Source organism: Coregonus lavaretus, assembly GCF_964263955.1.
Source record: "Coregonus lavaretus genome assembly, chromosome: 40".
Lineage (NCBI taxonomy): Eukaryota > Metazoa > Chordata > Actinopteri > Salmoniformes > Salmonidae > Coregonus > Coregonus lavaretus.
Genome location: NC_140027.1, coordinates 13,427,630 through 13,453,350, shown reverse-complemented (window position 1 = coordinate 13,453,350; position 25,721 = coordinate 13,427,630). Strand labels below are relative to the sequence as shown.

Sequence of the window (25,721 nt, the reverse complement as noted above, 5' to 3'; positions counted from 1 at the left end):
AGGAAACTGTGGAGCATGTGTTGATATTTTGTGAACTGTATGACGTAGATAGGGAGAGATTGTGTGAAAGGGTTAGAGAGGTTGGACAGGGTTGGGGTTTGGGTGGTGTAGTGGGGGGAGGACAGGGGAGGGAAGTGGTGTCTAGGGCTCTATTTCACTTTCTTAGAGGAACAGGACTAATGAAGAGAATTTAATGTGGGTCGGCTGTGATTGGCCTCACACTCCAGTACAGTAGGTGGCGGTGTATGCACCTTCAAAGTTGGATGCGATCTGCCAACCCAATATCAAAGAAGAAGAAGACTCTCCTCCAGTTGGTGGCGGCAACACGCTGTAGGGAGTCAGTGTGCCATCAAACCTGAAGAAGAAAAAGCAGGTCGCACCATATTGACGTCATTAGATGCATGCACAGTATTTCGTGGTAGCTAACAATAACAAAGTTCAGTTTTTTTAGTTAGCACGTTCCCTATTAATCTATCTAGCTGAGTTAGATCAAAATGAGTTTAGCATTTAGCAAAGAGCCCCGTAAGACGGCGGGGAACCGCATGTCGAAGTTATTGGATGCTGAAGAAGATGAATTCTACAAGACCACCTACGGCGGATTCAACGATGTAAGTAGGTAACTTAGCTTGCTGCAGTAGCTAACTCTCTTGGTAGCCAAAGATGGAGCCTACCGTCGTTACTCATTAAGTAGGCTGGGCAAATGACATTTTTAGCGCTTTTTTCTGATTCAAATTAGTTCATTGCATCCGACATGGAGCCCAATTTCATAATATTACCGCATGTCCCAGCAGCTTGTCATAGTTTTGAAGTAATCATGAAAAATACAGGCCTCATTTTAGGGAATTTTTCACCCTACCAGCTCCTATTAGTTCTGTTGAGTTACTAAAACAGCTGTATTGTTAGATCCGTATAATATATTGTTGTTCCGTGAACATATTTGAATGGCAGAGAAGTAGACTAATGTCAATATGCTCTAACTTTTTGTCTTAAGTTGTTGGGAAAGTGGTCAAAGTAGCTGATTTGTGTCAAAAGTTGCATTGTTGCATTTATAGGTAATGGAATGTTGGAAGGGATGACGTCTCAATGGGGCCTTTTAGAATCTTGAGGAAATGCCATGAAAGTGAATGAAGGACAAAGTTTAATAGTTTTAGATGTATAGAAGATATCAAAAAGTTGTATACAAGTACACTATTCCATACCAATCTGCACGTTTTAATGATGTTTCTAGCTTAAATGGTGTAGGAGGAGTAGCATTCCAAATAATAATAATAAGAATGACGAAGTATGATGAAAATATAGAATGGGACGTTTGCTTCGAAAGTCCCATTAACAAAGAGATTGGCTGATTTGACTTGTTTTATCACTGTCTTCTTTTTTTAAACATCCTATGATTGATTGCAGGAATCCATACTTGTTGATAAAAAATGCATTACAGGTGGCCTTTGCTAAAACACATATCAGAGATCTAATCGAGTTCCAAACCAGAACTTTTGTCCAATCAAATGTTTAATTGTTGAGATGGAGCTTCATGTTTGGTTGCACGGCAGCCATTTACAGATCTGATGGGAATTTTGGTGGAGACCTCGTTCATCATTTATTTTTAAAAAAAAGTATGGATTACAGCAACCAATGAAAGCCCTTAAGCTACACAGGACAGATATGGGTATACGTCGCTGGCTCACATTTTCACACCAAACAATAATAATAAATTTTTTATTATTAGAACAGACATTCCCATTCAAGTCAATGTTCTGTGGGGACAGTGTTGTAGGGGCTACTGGGGACGGTGTTGTGGAGATGGTGTTGTGGGGACTACTGACAGTAAGTGAGTCAGTGAGTGATATACTGCACTCTTTTGAGCTTATTTCTACTAGCGGACGATCATAAAGATGGCGGCCTACATGCACTTAACCCAAATGCCTTGTTTGCTAACTTTGCCGTATTGTAGATTGCTCTCTGCTAATGCAGATACAAAAACAGAGAACCAGAGTATGAATGGTCCCAATTATAGCTCCCGGCCTCCGAAAATGTTAAGAACTTAAAAAGTAGAATGTGTTGATTTATGGGTGCATTTGTACCATGTGGGCCGCCGTAGCAAAGAAAAAAAGACATACAGTAAATACAATACTGTATTTGGCTGTACTGCTGGTTCCCCATTTTCAATCGGACATTATTAATATGTATGTTTGATTTGGATTCTCCCTCAAGGAATCAGGAGATGATGAGTACAGAGGGGAGCACTCGGACACAGAGGACGAGGTCGACAGTGACTTTGACATAGATGAGGGTGACGAGCCTGATAGTGACCTGGAGGACGATGCTCCTCGCAGGAAGAGTCGAGTTGTCACCAAAGCGTATAAGGTAACTTAGTGCACTTGCATCCTCACTACTTCTACCAAACAACCTTTTGAAATGGTTGGAATCAGGACCACGTGTATGTTTAGCAGACTTTGGCAAACCCACTGATAGAACATCTTCTTGGCACAAAACTCAGGAGCAGAAGGTGCTCAAAGTTGACCCATTTTAGAACCCCCACCCTACCATGAGACCTCAGTATCCTCATGCATGCATAGGTTGATTTTGGTATCGTTTTAAAGATAATGGCATTTATGAAAAGTGAGATTTATCGAAGTATGAAGTTCTGAGGTGAATGAACTCATGTGGGTTTTGCATGCATCTTTCATACACATACTATATGCACATTTTCCATGCACATGTTGATAGATGAGTCCCAAAATTGTTTTATTCCAAGGAACCTCTGAAGGTGACCAAGCCTAAACCAAAGAGGCCCTCGGAGGAGCTGAAGAAGACTGAGAAAGCCAAAGTGGAGAGGAGGGCCCCGCAAGAGTTTCCGGAGTTTGAAGAGAGTAAGAGGGCTCTATCTGTATTTTCAGCAAAGTAACATATTGCCCAAACTTAAGCAGGTTTACAGTATTGGCTATTTTCCTACCATAACGCAAGGATTGGCAATTTTCCAGTATAACATAAGCAAGCTGAGGTGAGAGGGCTGTCATTACCTGAGGTGTGTCCTTGAAAATGTGTGCTGAAGTGCCAGTTTCAGGCAGTGCAAGTGGGGAGATTTAAGACTCACCAACGCATCGCTTAGCGTACATTTAGTTGTTAATGGAGGGAATTTAGTCAGTGGCGCGCAGTGCCCATGGAAAATTGCTAATCTCATTGAAAATCTCATGTTTAAATGGAATTCCGTGTAAACGTCGCAAATATGATGCATGGTGGAAAGCATACAGTAAATTAATAAAGATAGCTACATCTAGGCTATACAGTGCATTCGGAAAGTATTCAGACCCCTTGACTTTTTCCACATTTTGTTACGTTACAGCCTTATTCTAAAATGGTTTAAATACATTTTGTTCCTCATCAATCTACACACAATACCCCATAATGACAAAGCGGAAACATTATTATTAGAAATACCTTATTTACATAAGTATTCAGACCCTTTGCTATGAGAAATTGAGCTCAGGTGCTTCGTGTTTCCATTGATCATCCTTGAGATGTTTCTACAACTTGATTGGAGTCCACCTGTGTTAAATTCAATTGATTGGACATGATTTGGAAAGGCGCACACACCTGTCTATATAAGGTCCCACAGTTGACAGTGCATGTCAGAGCAAAAACCAAGCCATGAGGTCGAAGGAATTGTCCGTAGAGCTCCGAGACAGGATTGTGTCGAGGCACAGATCTGGGGAAGGGTACGAAAAATGTCTGCTGCATTGAACACAGTGGCTTCCATCATTCTTAAATGGAGGAAGTTTGGAGCCACCAAGACTCTTCCTAGAGCTGGCCAAACTGAGCAATCGGGGGAGAAGGGCCTTGGTCAGGGAGGTGACAAAGAACCCGATGGTCACTCTGCCAGAGCTCCTGAGTTCTTCTGTGGAGATGGGAGAACCTACCAGAAGGACAACCATCTCTGCAGCACTCCACCAATCAGTCCTTTATGGTAGCGTGTCCAGATGGAAGCCACTCCTCAGTAAAAGGCACATGTCAGCCCGCTTGGAGTTTACCAAAAGGCACCTAAATGACTCTTACCATGAGAAACAAGATTCTCTGGTCTGATGAAACCAAGATGGAACTCTTTGGCCTGAATGCCAACCGTCACGTCTGGAGGAAACCTGGCACCATCCCTACGGTGAAGCATGGTGATGGCAGCATCATGCTGTGTGGATGTTTTTCAGCGGCAGGGACTGGGAGACTAGTCAGGATCGAGGGAAATATGAACGGAGCAAGGTACAGAGAGATCCTTGATGAAAATCTGCTCCAGAGCACTCAGGACCTCAGACTGGGGCGAAGGTTCACTTTCCAACAGGACAACGACCATAAGTACACAGCCAAGGCAACGCATTAGTGGCTTCAGGACAAGTCTGAGTGTCCTTGAGTGGCCCAGCCAGAGCCCAGACTTGAACCTAACATCTCTGGAGAGACCTGAAAATAGCTGTGCAGCGACGCTTCCCAGAAAACTGTGCAGCGTCATACCCAGAAGACTCGAGGCTGTAATCGCTGCCAAAGGTGTTTCAACAAAGTACTGAGTAAAATGTCTGAATACTTGTGAAATTCCTGGTATTTTTTTGTACATTTGCACAAATTTCTAAAACCTATTTTTTTTACTTTGTCATTATGGGGTATTGTGTGTAGATTGATGAGGAAAAAACAAACAATTTTAATCAATTTTAGAATAAGGCTGTAAAGTAACAAAATGTGGAAAAAGTTAAGGGGTCTGAATACTTTCCGAATGCACTGTATGTCTTATTGAAAAGCCTGTTTCTGATGACAGCATGGTAGCGATTGTCATTTTGAGACCAAATTATAAATATTTATTGGCAAACATTTTGAGACATAGCTATGGGTAATTTCGCAAATACCAACAACAATTGCAGTGTTTTTTTGTTTTTTTTTACTGTCAGAAGTTACTTATGAAGCGAAACTACCAGCAGTCAACTCCTGGGGCTGATACACACATGCAAATCTATGCGCCAATAGGATCTCGCTAGCTCGTGCTTGGCTCTGCCCACCTCCTTGGTTGTTTTGCCCACTGCCCGCCTTGCTAATTTGCATAACAACTGGATTCAAATTCGGGTGTCACCACCTGCACCATAGCTTGATCTACACAACCGATATCTCTGATATACAGGACCAGTCAAAAGTTTGGACACACCTACTCATTCAAGGGTTTTTCTTTATTTTTACTATTTTCTACATTGTAGAATAATAGTGAAGACATAAAAATAATGAAATAACACATGGCCCCGTGTAGCTCAGTTGGTAGAGCATGGCGCTTGCAACGCCTGGGTTGTGGGTTCGTTTCCCACAGGGGGCCAGTATGAAAAAATGTATGCACTAACTAACTGTAAGTCGCTCTGGATAAGAGCGTCTGCTAAATGACTAAAATGTTTTTAAAAATGTAAATGGTATCATGTAGTAACCAAAGAAAACATATATTTTAGATTCTTCAAAGTAGCCACCCTTTACCTTGATGACAGCTTTGCATACTGTTGGCATTCTCTTAACCAGCTTCACCTGGAATGCTTTTCCAACAGTCTTGAAGGAGTTCCCACATATGTTGAGTACTTGTTGGCTGCTTTTCCTTCACTCTGCGGTCCAACTCATCCCAAACCATCTCAATTGGGTTGAAGTCGGGTGATTGTGGAGCCCAGGTCATCTGATGCAGCACTCCATCACACTCCTTCTTGTTCAAATAGCCCTTACACAGCCTGGAGGTGTGTTGGGTCATTGTCCTGTTGAAAAACAAATGATAGTCCCACTAAGCGCAAACCAGATGGGATGGTGTATCACTGCAGAATGCTGTGGTAGCCATGTGCCTTGAATTCTAAATAAATCACAGACGGTGTCACCAGCAAAGCACGTTCACACCTCCTCCTCCATGCTTCACGGTGGGAACCACACATGCGGAGATCATCCATTCACCCACTCTGCTTCTCACAAAGACACAGCGGTTGGAACGAAAAATCTCAAATTTGGACTCATTAGACCAAAGGACATATTTCCACCGGTCTAATGTCCATTGCTAGTGTTTCTTGGCCCAAGCAAGTCTCTTCTTCTTATTGGTGTTCTTTAGTAGTGGTTTCTTTGCAGCAATTCGACCATGGAGGCCTGATTCACGCAGTCTCCTCTGAACAGTTGATGTTGAGATGTGTCTGTTACTTGAACTCTGTGAAGCATTTATTTGGGCTGCAATTTCTGAGGCTGGTAACTCTAATGAACTTATCCTCTGCAGCAGAGGTATCTCTGGGTCTTCCTTTCCTGTGGCGGTCCTCATGAAAGCCAGTTTCATCATAGCGCTTGATGGTTTTTGCGACTGCACTTGAAGAAACGTTCAAAGTTCTTGAAATTTTCCAGATTGACTGACCTTCATGTCTTAAAGTAATGATGGACTGTTGTTTCTCTTTGCTTATTTGAGCTGTTCTTGCCATAATATGGACTTGGTCTTTTACCAAATAGGGCTATCTTCTGTACACCACCCCTAACTTGTCACAACACAACTGATTGGCTCAAACTCATTAAGAAGGAAATAAATTCCACAAATTAACTTTTATGAAGGCACACCTGTTAATTGAAATGCATTCCAGGTGACTACCTCATGAAGCTGGTTGAGATAATGCCAAGAGTGTGCGAAGCTGTCATCAAGGCAAAGGGTGGCTACTTTGAAGAATCTAAAATATAACATATATTTTGATTTGTTTAATACTTTTTTGGTTACTACATGATTCCATATGTGTTATCGTTTTGATGACTTCATTATTATTCTACAATGTAGAAAATAGTTTTAAAAATTTAAGAAAAACCCTTGAATGAGTAGGTGTGTCCAAACCTTTGACTGGTACTGTACATCATTTCAGCTTTCTATGATAGCTATTTAACGTGGTATCACAGTTTTTCACATTAACAATGTAGTATGCTGGAGCAAGGAGTTTTAAAAATGTAACTTTTGAATACCCAGAACTAATTCATGAAAATATTTAATGAGCTATGGCATCAATTGACATTGCAAGATTTACCATTGTGTGTGGTTTGTCACAATGTAGCCCCGTAAGTTCAATCATTGTAAGAAGCAATGATGCTTTCCTCAGGGTATTACAAAGCTTGTGTTAAGTGCTGTTGCCACACTTAAAGCTACTGGGATCCAAAAAAAAACAACGGCTGCCCTGCCATGTGTTTAGGTAAACTGCTGAGGGGAGTGACTATTGAAAAAACACCTATTGAAGTTATACATTGTTTACAAATGATGGATTAAGAGATGCATATATTTTGGTTTAAATGGGGTAAGACAATTTTACTCAAAAGGAATTTATAAGCTATATTCTTCAAGAATCAATGGCTTTAAGAATCATTAATTTGAAGGTCCAGAAATGGATGGACCAATCACAGATTGTAGCTTTTAAATAATCTCAATAAAGGAAATATAAATAATTTTCTTTAACTATGTGCTGTCTCTTAATGGGATGTCCCACTCAAAATTCAACCTAATGTGATTTTTCCACTGGCACAACGCCTTACGAACACTCCAATCAGACTTGTATTAAAAACAAAACAAAAAATTGGAAGAATGGGCCTACATTGCATTTTTTTAAATAGTCACATATGTAATAAATCCAAATTTTGATTTGGATGTTTTGATGCATCACAAAAAATGGATCATAAGAACACATAGGTAGAAAGGGGACAAGGCACAATTGGGACAAAAGACTGATAGCATGCAACAACTGGGTGGGACTTGTTATGGGGGATCACAGAATTTCATCCAGGAGGGAACAGCCAATTAATTATACATTTGAGTCATTTAGCAGACACTCTTATCCAGAGCGACTTACAGCAACAGCCTGAGCAACAGTACAGCACTACTGTGGGCAATAAATCATTAAAGGGATACTTTGGGATTTTGGCAATGTGTCCCTTTATCTACTTCCCCAGAGTCAGATGAACTTGTGGATACCATTTTTAGGTCTGTGTTTAGTGTGAAGGAAGTTAAGAGGTAGTTTTGTGAGCCAATGCTAACTAGCGTTAGCGCAATGACTGGAAGTCTATGGGTATCTGCTAGCATGGTGTAACAGAAGCGATTCATGGCAAAGATAGGATGTGCGTCCTCTACCTTTTCTAACTCTGTGATTGAACCAATAGTGTCGAATCTAATGCAGACACGTATTGGGGAATTGCCTACAGCCACGGTAAGTGGAAAAACATGTTAAATTGTATTGAGTGGAACATCCCTGTAAGCCTAGTCACTGACTGGCAACTCTTCCCCAGCTCGGAAGTCTGTGCGCCAGTCGACCAGCGAGCATACGCGGAAGACCAACCTGCGACTGCAAGAAAGGCAGGATGCCCCACGACGGCGGAGGGGAGCCCACCACGACCGACCCCTGGCACAGGAAGAGTTGCTGGCTGAGGCCAAAATAACTGCTGAGATCAACCTCCGATCACTGGGTAAGACTTAAGGGGGAATCTCAATAGTCTAGAGTTGCCCTGTTAATTCCCAATAACGGCGACGTGGTTCAAGGTACACTAAGTTTACTGATTCATAACATTACAGTCCATAATGGCCATCACACATAGGCACAGTGAAACAGTAACAAGAAACTGTAATTGCAGGTGTTTAGACTACCTCAATAGCAATTAGACACAGGCACCTGAATATACAAGTTAACAGCTCATGTTACCTGATTTGATTACAATGGGTTCCTATTAATCCCTATTACATGAGTTGATATTAGTGAAGTTGGTGGGAAATAACCTGTCTACAAATCTATTTAAAATAGAGGTTCAAGGACAAAAGCAGGGAAGGAAAATGAGATGTCTCACAGAATGAGACAGATGGGAGATTTGTCCATGCACAGTTTATGGGTCTCATGCCCGTCCCGAATAATTAACAGAAAGAAAAGACCTAGTGTTAAAAGACATGACACATGGTTGTGCATACTGAACAATGGGACAAAATATGGACGTAGCTTGGCCAGGGTCACATTAATTGACTTTCTGTATGTGTTTTTCTTTTAAAGAGAACTACGAGCGTCTTGAGGCCGACAAGAAAAAACGGGTCCATAAGAAGCGGCGATTTGAGGGCCCCACCATCCGCTACCACTCTGTCCTCATGCCCCTGGTGCCCAACTCCATCTTTAAAGAGGAAAATGTGGATGTGGAAGGGTAAGGAGACTCAGTTTTAGGGGTGTGAGTGTTTTGTTTTCCTTTATTGAGAAATTGACAAAATGTCAGTATTGTCTCGTAAAAAATACTGAAACTCAATCTGGCTAGCATTTTTGGAGAATGTAACAATGCTAGTGTAAACAGATTGTTAAAAGCATTCCAGTAACTGGATAAATGGTTTTAAAATACTTTCTTCAAAAGTTTGATGCATTTTTAACAATGCATTTGATGAATACTTATTTACATGAAAGGAGTTTTCACAGGTCCATCCGTACCCGAGGCCCTGCCTGGAACCCGAGAAACCTCGGCCAGGAGAAACTGTAATCCAGGGTTCAGTGTTCTTTAAACAGCCACAACAAATGTCTCAATGAGCTCTAGCTTGGCTTCCTGAGCTTGTTAGGAACTCGCCTTTCATCTCATATTAATGTCCGTCTATGACAAACAGAAGGTGTTTTTTGTTTCAAATCTATGAATTATTTTAGATTAATGGCTATAAATCGATCTCTGAATGTACTACCTGATGAAACCATGCTCTCATGCTGCGCTATGATGTAACAATTGCAGGCATGTGCTTTGTCAGTGGCTGTGATGTAGGGTTCAGCCAGGAGTTGGACAGTCAGATGAGTGAATGAAATGGTAGGAGGGACATCCCAGCTTCAAGTGGTTTCAGATTTCACATCCTACATCACACAGATTCAGAAAAAAATACTACCGTGTCCGTGGGAACCAGGGCTCAATGCAAGTCATTTCGATCTAAGGTATCCACAGATTGATTTATAAGTGGAAATGTCGGTCAGAACCAGTACCAGAACCACGCAGGGGACCTTACATCTAAGACGTTTTAATGGAGGCATTTTAATGGTCCATTTCTTTTTTTACAAGGTACTGCATACCCCATTTCCACTGATTTTAGAACATCATATTTACAGTAGTATGAAAGGCAACTTTGCTATCTTAAATCAAACAAACACACGGACAGGATTTAGGAGCTTTGTTGCTGAAATCAAGTACTATTTGGATGTTTTTATTTAACCTTTATTTTAACATGGAAGACATATTGAGACGTACAGTGGGGAGAACAAGTATTTGATACACTGCTGATTTTGCAGGTTTTCTTACTTACAAAGCATGTAGAGGTCTGTAATTTTTATCATAGGTACACTTCAACTGTGAGAGATGGAATCTAAAACAAAAATCCAGAAAATCACATTGTATGATTTTAAAGTAATTAATTTGCATTTTATTGCATGACATAAGTATTTGATCACCTACCAACCAGTAAGAATTCCGGCTCTCACAAACCTGTTAGTTTTTCTATAAGAAGCCCTCCTGTTCTCCACTCATTACCTGTATTAACTGCACCTGTTTGAACTCGTTACCTGTATAAAAGACACCTGTCCACACACTCAATCAAACAGACTCCAACCTCTCCACAATGGCCAAGACCAGAGAGATGTGTAAGGACATCAGGGATAAAATTGTAGACCTGCACAAGGCTGGGATGGGCTACAGGACAATAGGCAAGCAGCAGGAAGAAGGATGAGTACAACCCCATGAACACCATCCCAACCGTGAAGCATGGAGGTGGAAACATCATTCTTTGGGGATGCTTTTCTGCAAAGGGGACAGGACGACTGCACCGTATTGAGGGGAGGATGGATGGGGCCATGTATCGCGAGATCTTGGCCAACAACCTCCTTCCCTCAGTAAGAGCATTGAAGATGGGTCATGGCTGGGTCTTCCAGCATGACAACGACCCAAAACACACAGCCAGGGCAACTAAGGAGTGGCTCCGTAAGAAGCATCTCAAGGTCCTGGAGTGGCCTAGCCAGTCTCCAGACCTGAACCCAATAGAAAATCTTTGGAGGGAGCTGAAAGTCTGTATTGCCCAGCGACAGCCCCGAAACCTGAAGGATCTGGAGAAGGTCTGTATGGAGGAGTGGGCCAAAATCCCTGCTGCAGTGTGTGCAAACCTGGTCAAGACCTACAGGAAACGTATGATCTCTGTAATTGCAAACAAAGGTTTCTGTACCAAATATTAAGTTCTGCTTTTCTGATGTATCAAATACTTATGTCATGCATTAAAATGCTAATGAATTACTTAAAAATCATACAATGCGATTTTCTGGATTTTTGTTTTAGATTCCGTCTCTCACAGTTGAAGTGTACCTATGATAAAAATTACAGACCTCTACATGCTTTGTAAGTAGGAAAACCTGCAAAATCAGCAGTGTATCAAATACTTGTTCCACTGTAGGTCTCTTTTACAAAATGTGTCCTGTATATACAACATAAATATACACATTATACTATATATATATTACACAGTACATTTACATCATTTAGCAGACGCTCTTATCCAGAGCGACTTACAAATTGGTGCATTCAACTTATGATAGCCAGTGGGACAACCACTTTTTTTAATATTTTTTTTTTTAATGGGGGGTGGGGGAAGAAGGATTACTTTATACTATTCCAGGTATTCCTTAAAGAGGTAGGGTTTCAAGTGTCTCCGGAAGGTGGTCAGTGACTTCGCTGTCGTGGGGGAGCTTGTTCCACCATTGGGATGCCAGAGCAGCGAATAGCTTTGACTGGGCTGAGCGGGACCTGTGCTTCCGTAGAGGTAGGGGAGCTAGCAGGCCAGAGGTGGATGAACGTAGTGCCCTCGTTTGGGTGTAGGGTCTGATCAGAGCCTGAAGGTATGGGGGTGCCGTTCCCCTCACAGCTCCGTAGGCAAGCACCATGGTCTTGTATTAGATGCGAGCCTCCACTGGAAGCCAGTGGAGTGTGCGGAGGAGCGGGGTGACATGAGTTAACTTGGGAAGGTTGAACACCAGATGGGCTGCAGCGTTCTGGATAAGTTGTAGGAGTTTAATGGCACAGGCAGGGAGCCCAGCCAACAGCGAGTTGCAGTAATCCAGACGGGAGATGACAAGTGCCTGGATTAGGACCTGTGCCGCTTTCTGTGTAAGGTAGGGTCGTACTCTGCGAATGTTGTAGAGCATGAACCTGCAGGATCGGGTCACCGCTTTGATGTTAGCGGAGAACGACAGGGTGTTGTCCAGGGTCGCGCCAAGGTTCTTTGCACTCTGGGAGGAGGACACAACGGAGTTGTCAACCGTGATGGCGAGATCATAATAATAATAATAATAATAATATGCCATTTAGCAGACGCTTTTATCCAAAGCGACTTACAGTCATGCGTGCATAAATTTTTTGTGTATGGGTGGTCCCGGGGATCGAACCCACTACCTTGGCGTTACAAGCGCTGTGCTCTACCAGCTGAGCTACAGAGGACCACAGAGCGGGCAGTCCTTCCCCGGGAGGAAGAGCAGCTTCGTCTTGCCAAGGTTCCGCTTGAGGTGGTGAACCGACATCCACACTGATATATCTGCCAGACAGAAAGAAGAAAATTAATTGTGTGTCGTCTGCGTAGCAATGATAGGAGAGACCATGTGAGGATATGACAGAGCCAAGTGACTTGGTGTATAGAGAGAATAGGAGAGGGCCTAGAACTGAGCCCTGGGGGACACCAGTGCTGAGAGCACGTGGTGCGGAGACATATTCTCGCCACGCCACCTGGTAGGAGGGACCTGTCAGGTAGGACGCAATCCAAGAGTGAGCAACACCGGAGATGCCCAACTCGGAGAGGGTGGAGAGGAGGATCTGATGGTTCACAGTATCAAAGGCAGCGGATAGGTCTAGAAGGATAAGAGCAGAGAGGAGAGAGTTAGCTTTAGCAGTGCGGAGATCCTCTGTGACACAGAGAAGAGCAGTCTCAGTTGAATGACCAGTCTTGAAACCTGACTGGTTTGGATCAAGAAGGTCATTCTGAGAGCGATAGCAGGATAGTTGGCTAGAGACGGCACGCTCAAGAGTTTTGGAGAGAAAAGAAAGAAGGGATACTGGTCTGTAGTTGTTGACATCGGAGGGATCGAGTGTAGGTTTTTTGAGGAGGGGTGCAACTCTCGCTCTCTTGAAGACGGAAGGGACATGGCCAGCGGTCAAGGATGAGTTGATGAGCGAGGTGAGGTAAGGGAGAAGGTCTCCGGAAATGGTCTGGAGAAGAGAAGAGGGGATAGGGTCAAGCGGGCAGGTTGTTGGGCGGCCGGCCGTCACAAGTCGCAAGATTTCATCTGGAGAGAGAGGGGAGAAAGAAGTCAAAGCATAGAGTAGGGCAGTGTGAGCAGGACCAGCGGTGTCATTTGACTTAATAAATGAGGATCGGATGTCGTCAACCTTCTTTTCAAAATGGTTGACGAAGTCATCCACAGAGAGGGAGGGGGAGGAGGAGGAGGAGGATTCAGCAGGGAGGAGAAAGTGGCAAAGAGCTTCCTAGGGTTAGAGGCAGAGGCTTGAAATTTAGAGTGGTAGAAAGTGTCTTTAGCAGCGGAATCAGAGGAAGAGAATGTAGAGAAGGGAGTGAAAAGATGACAGTACCAGTCAAGGTTGGACACCTACTCATTCCAGAGGTTTTCTTTATTTTTACTATTTTCTACATCAAAACTATGAAATAACACATATGGAGTCATGTAGTAACCAAAAAAGTGTTAAACAAATCAAAATATATTTTATATTTGAGATTCTTCAAATAGCCACCCTTTGCCTTGATGACAGCTTTGCACACTCTTGGCATTCTCTCAACCAGCTTCATGAGGTAGTCACCTGGAATGCATTTCAATTAACAGGTGTGCCTTGTAAATTTGTGGAATTTCTTTCCTTAATGCGTTTCAGCCAATCAGTTTTTGTGACAAGGTAGAGGTGGTATACAGAAGATAGACCTATTTGTTAAAATACCAAGTCCATATTGTGGCAAGAACATCTCAAATAAGCAAAGAGAAACGACAGTCCATCATTACTTTAAGACATGAAGGTCAGTCAATCTGGAAAATTTCTAGAACTTTGAAAGTTTCTTCAAGTGCAGTCGCAAAAAGCGCTATGATGAAACTGGCTCTCATGAGGACCGCCACAGGAAAGGAAGACCCAGATTTACCTCTGCTGCAGAGGATACGTTCATTAGAATTAACTGCACCTCAGATTGCAGCCCAAATAAATGCTTCACAGAGTTCAAGTAACAGACACATCTCAACATCAACTGTTCAGAGGAGACTGCGTGAATCAGGCCTCCATGGTCGAATTGCTGCAAAGAAACCACTACTAAAGGACACCAATAAGAAAAAGAGACTTGCTTGGGCCAAGAATGAGCAATGGACATTAGACCAGTGGAAATCTGTCCTTTAATCTGATGAGTCCAAATGTAAGATTTTTGGTTCCAACCGTCGTGTCTTTGTGAGACGTAGAGTAGGTGAACGTATGATCTCCGCATGTGTGGTTCCCACCGTGAAGCATGGAGGAGGTGTGATGGTATGGGGGTGCTTTGCTGGTGACACTGATTTATTTAGAATTCAAGGCACACTTTACCAGCATGGCTACCACAACATTCTGCACTGATATGCCATCTCATCTGTTTTGCGCTTAGTGGGACTATCACCCAAAACACACCTCCAGGCTGTGTAAGGGCTATTTGACCATCAGATGACCTGGCCTCCACAATCATCTGACCTCAAACCACCTAAAATGGTTTGGGATGAGTTGGACCGCAGAGTGAAGGAAAAGCAGCCAAACAGTGCTCAGGATATTGGAACTCCTTAAAGACTGTTGGAAAAGCATTACAGGTGATGCTGGTTGAGAGAATGCCAAGAGTGTGCAAAGCTGTCATCAAGACAAAGGTTGGCTACTTTGAAGAATATAAAATATATTTTGATTTGTTTAACATGTTTTTGGTTACTACATGATTCCATATGTGTTATTTCATAGTTTTGATGTCTTCACTAGTATTCTACAATGTAGAATGCACCTAGTCATTCAAGGGGTTTTCTTTATTTTTACAATATATATTGATTTAAAATACAAGAAGTCATGCAATGTCTCATTCTTAATTATGCCCAAGTGGCCACAGTATAAACCTGGAGTAGAGTACAGCATTGTTTACAATAAAGCTATTATTGTCCTTTGTTAGTAGGGTGATGGTTGCTGACATTTTATTACATTTTAATAGTATTTGTATTGAACCTTTATTTAGCCAGGGAGTCTACAGTGAGGGAATAAAATATTTTGTCCCACTCCTCTTTGCAGATCTTCTCCAAGTCATTAAGGTTTCGAGGCTGACGTTTGGCAACTCGAACCTTCAGCTCCCTCCACAGATTTTCTATGGGATTAAGGTCTGGAGACTGGCTAGCCCACTCCAGGACCGTAATGTGCTTCTTCTTGAGCCACTCCTTTGTTGCCTTGGCCATGTGTTTTGGGTCATGCTGGAATACTCATCCACGACCCATTTTCAATGCCCTGGCTGAGGGAAGGAGGTTCTCACCCAAGATTTGACGGTACATGGCCCCGTCCATCGTCCCTTTGATGCGGTGAAGTTGTCCTGTCCCCTTAGCAGAAAAACACCCCCAAAGCATAATGTTTCCACCTCCATGTTTGACTGTGGTGATGGTGTTCTTGGGGTCATAGGCAGCATTCCTCCTCCAAACACAGCGAGTTGAGTTGATGCCAAAGAGCTCGATTTTGATCTGACCACAACAATTTCACCCAGTTCTCCTCTGAATGATTCAGATGTTCATTGGCAAACTTCAGACGGGCATGTATATGTGCTTTCTTGAGCAGGGGGACCTTGCGGGCGCTGCAGAATTTCAGTCCTTCACAGCGTAGTGTGTTACCAATTGTTTTCTTGGTGACTATGGTCCCAGCTGCCTTGAGATCATTGACAAGATCCTCCCGTGTAGTTCTGGGCTGATTCCTCACCGTTCTCATGATCATTGCAACTCCACGAGGTGAGATCTTGCATGGAGCCCCAGGCCGAGGGAGATTGACAGTTATTTTGTGTTTCTTCCATTTGCGAATAATCGCACCAACTGTTGTCACCTTCTCACCAAGCTGCTTGGCGATGGTCTTGTAGCCCATTCCAGCCTTGTGTAGGTCTACAATCTTGTCCCTGACATCCCTGGAGAGCTCTTTGGTCTTGGCCATGGTGGAGAGTTTGGAATCTGATTGATTGATTGCTTCTGTGGACAGGTGTCTTTTATACAGGTAACAAGCTGAGATTAGGAGCACTCCCTTTAAGAGTGTGCGCCTAATCTCAGCTCGTTACCTGTATAAAAGACACCTGGGAGCCAGAAATCTTTCTGATTGAGAGGGGGTCATACTTATTTCCCTCATTAAAATGCAAATCAATTAATAACGTTTTTGACATGCATTTTTCTGGATTTTTTTGTTGTTACTCTGTCTCTCACTGTTCAAATAAACCTACCATTAAAATTATAGACTGATCATTTCTTTGTCAGTGGGCAAACGTACAAAATCAGCAGGGGATCAAAAACTTTTTTCCCTCACTGTATGTAGCATTAACTAAAGTTCATTTGTTTGTATTTTTTTAAGGTTCGACCAGGACACACCGCAGTCCGTTGCTCCTGTGGCACCAAGTCCCATGCCTTCCAAGCAGCCCATGGGAGGTCTTTGCTCCCGCACTTACATCACCTTTAGCGACGAGGAGGCTTTTGAGGCTGCCTTCCCCCAGGCAGTGCGGACTGGCTCCCAGCCCCCCACCCAGGAAGTCTGTCCTGTCACCCACAAGGCTGCACTGTACAAAGACCCAGTTACAGACATCCCCTATGCCAACACACAAGCCTTTTGCATTATTCGTGAAGCTTACCGCAAATATGTGGCAGCTCATGGATTCCCCAACTCTGCAGGGGGTTTCTCTGTGGTTGATGCCTCAGGTGCCAGGGGTGCCCGCCAGAAAATGGTCAAGCAGAGCACAGTTGCAACATAGAAGTTTATGTTCTCTCACAAGTCATATGAAAGAGTCTGTCCTCCTCCAATTTAGAGCCCCTCATCTGTTCAAAGATTTAAGGCTACAGTCTGGGATTAATCTTTCAGCGAAATGGCAGCCCCACCGCTTTTTTTGTATACCTGGCTATGGCATGGGGCTACAGAAATTATTGTTTGTAAACATTGGAATAATACAATGTACATTTGGGATAGAGCAGGGCTTTCCAATCCTGTTGCTGGAGAGCTACCATCCTGTAGTTAAAAAAATAAATAAAAATGTTCAATAAATTTCCTTTTAACATCCTGGGCCCTTTTTTGGCTGGCGCTAAGGAGGCGCAAGTTTCAAATGCACGTTAGTTTGCAATTTCGTCATGGAAAAACTGCCGCACTGGCATTTTCCAGCCCTAACGCCAGGTTCAGCAATTTACCTGTCTAACATCCGCTCGCTTGCACTGAGGTAGGAGGGGTGGCAATATTTGAGGTGTGTCCTTAAAAACAAGTGCAAAAGTGAATATTTCATGCAGCGCTAATGGGAAGTTTTAAGATCCACAAAAAGTAGTTCTTAACGGTAACGCAGTTGATAATGGCATGGATTTTTAGAGCGGAAACGCAGCCTATCCAGCCATGACGTACAGTGTCCAGGGAAGGAGAGACGTGCCTTTTGTGCCGGTGAATCTCGTATTTAGAAACCTAAATAAACGATTGGTTTTCCCCCTTTTCTTTTAATTTGATTAAAAACCAAGCATAGCCTATCCTCCTTTTTAATCAAGGCTGGTTTAGCAGCATCGTATAGGTGCGTCTTTTTATGCTGGCCATTAGCCAAACGTAACCTATGATTAAAAGGGTTTTAGATGGTCTACTTAGAGTGCTTTTAAATATTGGAGGTTTTTGCCCTCATGCTTTTATAATTCACATATCAACAGCTGATTTTAAAAATATATATCTGCCTCGCTCTAGGCAACGATGCAATTGACAGGTGCCTAGTATTTGGTATAGACGTGCAAATGTTATGCGTAAAGACATTTAGGCCTACGTGTGCACAAGGTGCCATGGAACGAGAGAAGTGATTTTATGCTATAGTGCTTCTAACCCGAACCTGTTTAGAAATATTGTTGTTGGTTTAAAAAACTGATTGTTTTTCATTTAATTTGATTTAAAACCAAACTTATTAGAAAGATTCCACTGTCCATGGGTCCATGGCTTGAATGCAATACAATACAATTTGTGAGCAGTATAACGGGTGGACATTCCCCCTTTCTCTTTATGTTGGAACTTTATCCAGCTCCTGTGAACAGTTTGGATGTGCATAAAACCCTCCATAGTCTGTTGCCTTGTCTGTATTTAGACATACTGTGCCTTCAGAAAGTATTCCCGCCCCTTGACCTTTTCCACATGTTGTTGTGTGTACAGCCTGAATTTAAAATGGAATAAATGTAGATATTGTGTCACTGGCCTGCACACAATACCCCATAATTTCAGTGGAATTATGTTTTTCAAAATGTTTACAAATTAATTTAAAATGAAAAGCTAAAATGTAGTGAGTCAATAGGTATTCAACCCCTTTGTTACGGCAAGCCTAAATAAGTTCAGTATTAAACATTTGCTTAGCTCACATAAGTTGCATGGACTCACTCTGTGTGCAATAATAGTGTTAAACATGATTTTTGAATTACTACCTCATCTCTATACCCAACGCATACAATTATCTTTAAGGTCCCTCAGTCAAGCAGTGAATTTCAAACACACAAAATCCTGGAGGAAAACCTGGTTCAGTCTGCTTTCCAACAGACCCTGGGAGATAAATTCACCTTTCAGCAGGACAATAACCTGAAACACAAGGCCAAATATACACTGGAGTTGCTTATCAAGATGACATTGAATGATCCTGAGTGGCCTAGTTAGTTTTGACTTAAATTGGCTTGAAAATCTATGGCCAGTCTTGCAAATAGCTGTTTAGCAATGATCTACAGCCGACTTGAAAGAGCTTGAAGATTTTTCTTTAGAAGAATGTGCAAATATTGTACCATGTGTGCAAAGCTCTTAGACTTACATAGAAAGATTCACAGCTGTAAACGCTGCCAAAGGTGATTCCATCATGTATTGACTAAGGTGTGTGAATAATTAAGTAAATGAGAGATTTATGCATTTCATTTTTTTATAAATTAGCAAACATTTCCAAAAGCATGTTTTCATTTTGTCATTATGGGATATTGTGTGTAGATGAGTGAGAAAAAATAATAATATTTAATCCATTTTGAATTCAGGCTGTAACTAGGGCTGTTGCGGTGATCGTATTATCACCACACCGGCAGTCATGAGTCATGACCGCAGTAAAAATCTGTGACTGTTGAGTCATGGTAATCTATGCACTCTGGACATGCGTTAGTGGTACCCAACTCGCTAACGATCATCAGGTAGCCAATGGCCTGGTACTCAGGCTCTATTGTCCCTCTAATCACTCTGACATCAATGCAAATGAAAATCACATCAAATACTTATCAAAACAGTATGTGCTTTTAAAACTCACCTCACTGTGATTGATCAATTTGTAAATAGTTCAACATGTTGAAACTGAGTGGGAAACATGGTTGTTGTGTATGTTTCAAATTAAATGAAATTTTATTGGTCACATACAGTTGAAGTTGGAAGTTTACATACACTTAGGTTGGAGTTATTAAAACTAATTTTTCAACCACTCCACACATTTCTTGTTAACAAACTATAGTTTTGGCAAGTCGGTTAGGACATCTACTTTGTGCATGACACAAGTCATTTTTCCAACAATTGTTTACAGACAGATTATTTCACTTATAATTCACTGTATCACAATTCCAGTGGGTCAGAAGTTTACATACACTAAGTTGACTGTGCCTTTAAACAGCTTGGAAAATTCCAGAAAATGATGTCAGGGCTTTAGAAGCTTCTGATAGGCTAATTGACATTATTTGAGTCAATTGGAGGTGTACCTGTGGATGTATTTCAAGGCCTACCTTCAAACTCAGTGCTTCTTTGCTTGACATCATGGGAAAATCAAAAGAAATCAGCCAAGACCTCAGAAAAAAAATGGTAGACCTCCACAAGTCTGGTTCATCCTTAGGAGCAATTTCCAAATGCCTGAAAGTACCACGTTCATCTGTACAAACAATAGTACACAAGTATAAACACCATGGGACCACACAGCCGTCAGGAAGGAGACACGTTATGTCTCCTAGAGATGAACGTACTTTGGTGCGAAAAGTGCAAATCAATCCCAGAACAACAGCAAAGGAACTTGTGAAGATGCTGGAGGAAACCGGTACAAAAGTATCTACAGTAAAACGAGTCCTATATCGACATAACCTGAAAGGCCGCTTAGCAATGAAGAAGCCACTGCTCCAAAACCGCCATAAAAAGCCAGACTACGGTTTGCAACTGCACATGGGGACAAAGATCGTACTTTTTGGAGAAATGTCCTCTGGTCTGATGAAACAAAAATATAATTGTTTGGCCATAATGACCATCGTTATGTTTGGAGGAAAAAGGAGGTTGCTTGCAAGCCAAAGAACACCATCCCAAACGTGAAGCACAGGGGTGGCAGCATCATGCTGTGGGGGTGCTTTGCTGCAGGAGGGACTGGTGCACTTCACAAAATAGATGGCATCATGAGGAAGAAAAATTATGTGTAGATTTGAAGCAACATCTCAAGACATCAGTCAGGAAGTTAAAGCTTGGTCGCAAATGGGTATTCCAAATGGACAATGACCCCAAGCATACTTCCAAAGTTGTGGCAAAATGGCTTAAGGACAACAAAGTCAAGGTATTGGAGTTGCCATCACAAAGCCTTGACCTCAATCCTATAGAAAAGTTGTGGGCAGAACTGAAAAAGCTTGTGCAAGCAAGGAGGCCTACTAACCTGACTCAGTTACACCAGCTCTGTCAGGAGGAGCTTGTGGAAGGCTCACCCAATTTATTGTGGGAAGCTTGTGGAAGGCTACCCAAAATGTGTGACCCAAGTTAAACAATTTAAAGGCAATGCTACCAAATACTAATTGAGTGTATGTAAACTTCTGACCCGCTGGGAATGTGATGAAAGAAATAAAAGCTGAAATAAATAATTCTCTCTTCTATTATTCTGACATTTCACATTCTTAAAATAAAGTGGTGATCCTAACTGACCTAAGACGGGGAATTTACACTAGGATTAAATGTCAGGAATTGTGAAAAACTGAGTTTAAATGTATTTGGCTAACGTGTATGTAAACTTCCGACTTCAACTGTACGTGTTGAGCAGATGTTATTGCGGGTGTAGCAAAATGCTTGTGTTTCTAGCTCCGACAGTGCAGTATATCTAACAAGTACATTTACATTTTAGTCATTTAGCAGACGCTCTTAACCAGAGCGACTTACAGGAGCAATTAGGGTTAAGTGCCTTGCTCAAGGGCACATTTACGTCATTTAGCAGATGCTCTTATCCAGAACGACTCACCAATTGGTGCGTTCACCCTATAGCCAGTGGGATAACCACTTTACAATTTTTGGGGATATCTAACAGTAATATCTAACAATTTCACAACATATACCCAATACACACAAATCAAAGTAAAGCAATGGAATTTATAAGAATATCTAAATAAATACACGGACGAGTAATGTCAGAGCGGCATAGACTAAGATACAGTAGAATAGTATAGAATACAGTATATACATGTGAGATGAGTAATGCAAGATATGTAAACATTATTAAAGTGACTAGTGTTCCATTTATTAAAGTGCCAGTGATTTCTAATCTATGTATATAGGCAGCAGCCTCTAATGTGCTGGTGAAGCTGTTTTGCAGTCTCTTGGTCCCAGCTTTGATGCACCTGTACTGACCTCACCTTCTGGATGATAGAAGGGTGAACAGGCAGTGGCTCGGGTGGTTGTTGTCCTTGATTATCTTTTTGGCCTTCCTGTGACATCGGGTGCTGTAGGTTTCCTGGAGGGCTGGTAGTTTGCCACCATCAGGAAGTACAAAGGCAGGATCGGCGCATGCGTAGCTGTATTCAGCACCGTTGTATGGACATCGCTTGTGCTGCATCTCCACTCACGACACGGGTAATAGGGGAGCTCCGTGGTGCTGAAATGGACAGCGCCTCTGCCCAGTTGCCAAGGGATATTTCCCGTTTGAGGGACTTTTGACACGCTATAGGCACAGTTCAGTACACCCCTCATCCAATAGACCCCAGCAACTTCCTTTTGGATCCATGTTTACGGTATAGGGGATGCATTTGAGACATACCTTACGTCTCTGATCTTGTCAATATCAGCATTTTGCTCTACTTAACGTGAAGTTACATCATAATAGTCATCATCATAATAGTAGTACATTACAGTATATGTTTGAGTAAAATAGTACCATTTAAAGGGAGTATGTCAGGGTCAATTACTGACAAATGAGAACACACTAATCCTCAGGGGTCATTTTGGGGCAAAACGCACCACTTTGTGAAGGTTTTGTTTTGATTGAAGAGCAAGAAAAGTATGATTTGGTTCCACTTCTTTCCCTTCTAAATGCGTTTGCCTAAGGACAGCCAGTATGCACATATCTAAATGTAATAAAACATTTTATTTAATTTTTTTGCCACTCAGAACACCGACATTTACCTTAAGGGGAGTTACCCTCATTTTAGAATTCCCACCCATACATTTTCATGACAGTGTTCCTAATCTGCAGTAGGCAAAGCAGTTGAAAATCGGTAGGTTAACACCAAACCGTGAAGTGATTATGAATTCAGAGCAGTCGGATTAAGTCCTAGTCAAATATATTTGAACAAACGAACAACAATATCACACGGAAAGTGATGTGAGCATTGCATTGTGGAAAGCAATGACTTTACAAGAACACGTATTGCAATGCGAAGCATGTATTTCTAGATGAAACACTGATTCAGTGTTGTGAACAAGTACCTGTACGATTTGGTGTGCTCTACTTGAACATGCGCTTAGAGTTTTGAAACCACTGCCTATACGATGAGTTGTTGTTGTTGTTTTTTTTACCACATACTTATGGAAATTGCACCGGTTGAGAGATGATGGCTCTCTTGTGCCTACGGTGAAGGGTACTTCTGATCCAGCAGGTGGTGCTAAGATCCCTCCCTATATGACTTGAATGATGAGTTGATTTATTCCTTATAGCTCCTAATGATTTTAAGGCCAGTGTTGGCAAACATTACTTCTGCTCCAGCAGGTGGCCATGAAATCCCCCCCTATATGACTTGACTGACCAGGTAGTTGATGGACTCCTTATAGCTCTTAATGATTTCAGGCAGAGTGTTGGCCACATGACTTCTGGTCCAGCAGGTGGTGGTGAAATTAGTCCCTATAGGAGTTGACTCATTTCTTTGAGGTCCTAAATGAAGCATAGGGCGTCAACAGTGCATCTCGGCCGAACCCTGTTCCGGGCCCATTGCTTCACTCGATTCCAGATGATTCCGGTGTTCTTCGTCTCCTCTTCAATAGTCCTTCTCCACGTCTTCCTTCCCGTCTTGCCCTGTGTGTTCCACTGAAGTGTCTGTGTTTTTATGTCGTTAGGAGTTTTCCTCAGTGTGTCCCCCTTCCATTTCCACTTTCTGTCCCAGTTGGGTAGCTATCCATTATACTGTAGCCTACTTACTACCAATGTCACTGTAGTCAAAGGTGATTTTGGATGATTATATATGATTATTATTACGATATGTTATTATATTATTATTGTCAAGCCTATAGGGTGTGGTAACAGGCCCTCTGTGATTTGTTGTTGTACTGTACATGTCAAGTATCTGCACTCTAGCCTAATTCTCCTAACCCGCTAGGGAAAAGTCACTTCCGGTCGTAGCTGTATCCCACCTAGTCAAAACCTTGTTAGTCCTTATCCTAAAAGGCACCCTCTGTTCCTCGATATACTCCACCGAGGGCCGGCAGCCAGTAAGTACAGGTAAGTGACAATTATGGCAACAATAAGTTGTCCTATGAAAGCTAGTCACATCTGAGATGTTAAACTGCACTGAATGATAAAGTGGCAGTCTGTGCTCTTGGGCCCTTATGGCATCAGTGCCCCCCTCCAATTTGTCCCTTTTGAAATGAACAGTTGAGATGGGCCCTCTTTCTGTGGCCGTCCTTTGACGACACATCTGAGGCTATCCTGCGGGAATACAAATGATCAACATCATAACAATAATCCCCATTATAAGAAGCTTTATTATTGGTTTGCAAAGAAAGGTACCATACAATATTGGCACATCACTATCACCTCTGTATGGGTAGGAAATCAATCCCTTCATTGTGTGTGTGTGTGTGTGTGGGTGTGGGTGTGGGTGTGTGTGTAAAGGTACGCCACTCTCGGCCTCACCGTTTATGCATACGGTCGTCTTTATGCAACAAAATAGAAGACATTCCCAAATGTGCTTACATCATAGCGTAATGTCAGGGAGTCACACAAACAGTGTGTGTTGTTTGGCTGCAACACACATTAGGCATAAGGATGATGACAACTATTTTCTAAATGCTCCAGCTTTCAGAGGGATCACCACCCCTCCCATCCGCACCCCAGGTCCTCTTGGCCCCCTTACTGTCAGGCCGAGTGCTGTCTAGGGAAGAAAGAAGAAGAGCGATGTTATTAATGACAGTCAATACGACACGTCCTTCCATAGCTAAACAGACTGATCCTACTAGTTCAGTGTTTCCCAACTCCAGCGGTAGAGTAGCCTACCCCCAACAGGACCCATTTTTCTTGTAGGCCTGGACAGCCACAGCTGATTGAACAACCTGTCACCTAAATTACCAAGTCCTCAATGAGTAGAATCAGGTGCAACAACAACAACAACAACAATATGAGGAGAGGGACACAGTGTACTAGCTGATCTCCCAGTTGTCACAGTTTGGCCTTGTGTTCCACATAGCCTATATCAGTATTTGAGTATGTTTCCCGCGCACGTTAGTTGCTTTCACGTCATCTTTGAAATCGCTCCTCCCTAGTCCCCTAGAACGAGCGCCCTCCCCTTTGCAACGCCTCCGAACATATAACAGAGGCGCGCTTTCTGTGCCGCCGGCCTCAATCAGGTCGACCAAACGCAGATAATAGCGCACCGGCGCTGAAGTCATTCATTCACTTGAACTCAACTAGCGAACACACCATGTCCGGAAGAGGCAAAGGCGGCAAGGGACTCGGAAAAGGAGGCGCAAAGCGTCACCGCAAAGTTCTCCGCGATAACATCCAGGGAATCACCAAACCCGCTATCCGCCGTCTGGCTCGCCGCGGCGGCGTGAAGCGTATTTCCGGTCTGATCTACGAGGAGACCCGCGGTGTCCTGAAGGTGTTCCTGGAGAACGTGATCCGTGACGCAGTCACCTACACCGAGCACGCCAAGAGGAAGACCGTTACCGCCATGGACGTGGTCTACGCTCTGAAACGTCAGGGACGCACCCTGTACGGTTTCGGCGGTTAAACCCACTCTCTTCGGAACCTCAACACCCCGACTCGAACCCAAAGGCTCTTTTAAGAGCCACCCACATCCGCTTAAAATGGGCCCATTCCATGTAGTGTTATATATAACAAAAAATGTTTAGTATGCAATTTAGTAAGAAAGTATGAGCCACTTCGAGTGGACAGGGAGTATTAATTAGAGGATTCTAATGTCCCGTCCACTTTTAGCGCACAGAGGGAGGCCTATATCTGACAGTGGCAAAGTGTAAGAACGTTATTATTTTGGGTCAAGCAATAG

General features: G+C 42.6%; 2 protein-coding genes across 2 annotated transcripts; both read left to right on the top strand.

The window, feature by feature from the left end:
- The first annotated feature begins 378 nt into the window (after window positions 1-378).
- LOC311113330 (vacuolar protein sorting-associated protein 72 homolog) lies at window positions 379-17,305 on the top strand. Its single transcript, XM_084156551.1, has 6 exons — window positions 379-608; window positions 2,209-2,361; window positions 2,753-2,867; window positions 8,281-8,457; window positions 9,030-9,174; window positions 16,612-17,305. Exons 1-6 carry the CDS (start codon window positions 495-497, stop codon window positions 17,003-17,005), a joined length of 1,098 nt encoding a protein of 365 aa, XP_084012677.1. The 5' UTR covers window positions 379-494; the 3' UTR covers window positions 17,006-17,305.
- A 7,828-nt stretch (window positions 17,306-25,133) lies between these two features.
- On the top strand, window positions 25,134-25,445 carry LOC311113708 (histone H4; the record flags this gene model as incomplete). The annotated part of the gene is made up of 1 exon (XM_084157009.1): window positions 25,134-25,445. The coding sequence occupies one exon, from the start codon at window positions 25,134-25,136 to the stop codon at window positions 25,443-25,445; it is 312 nt and encodes a 103-aa protein (XP_084013135.1).
- Between the last annotated feature and the right edge of the window lie 276 nt (window positions 25,446-25,721).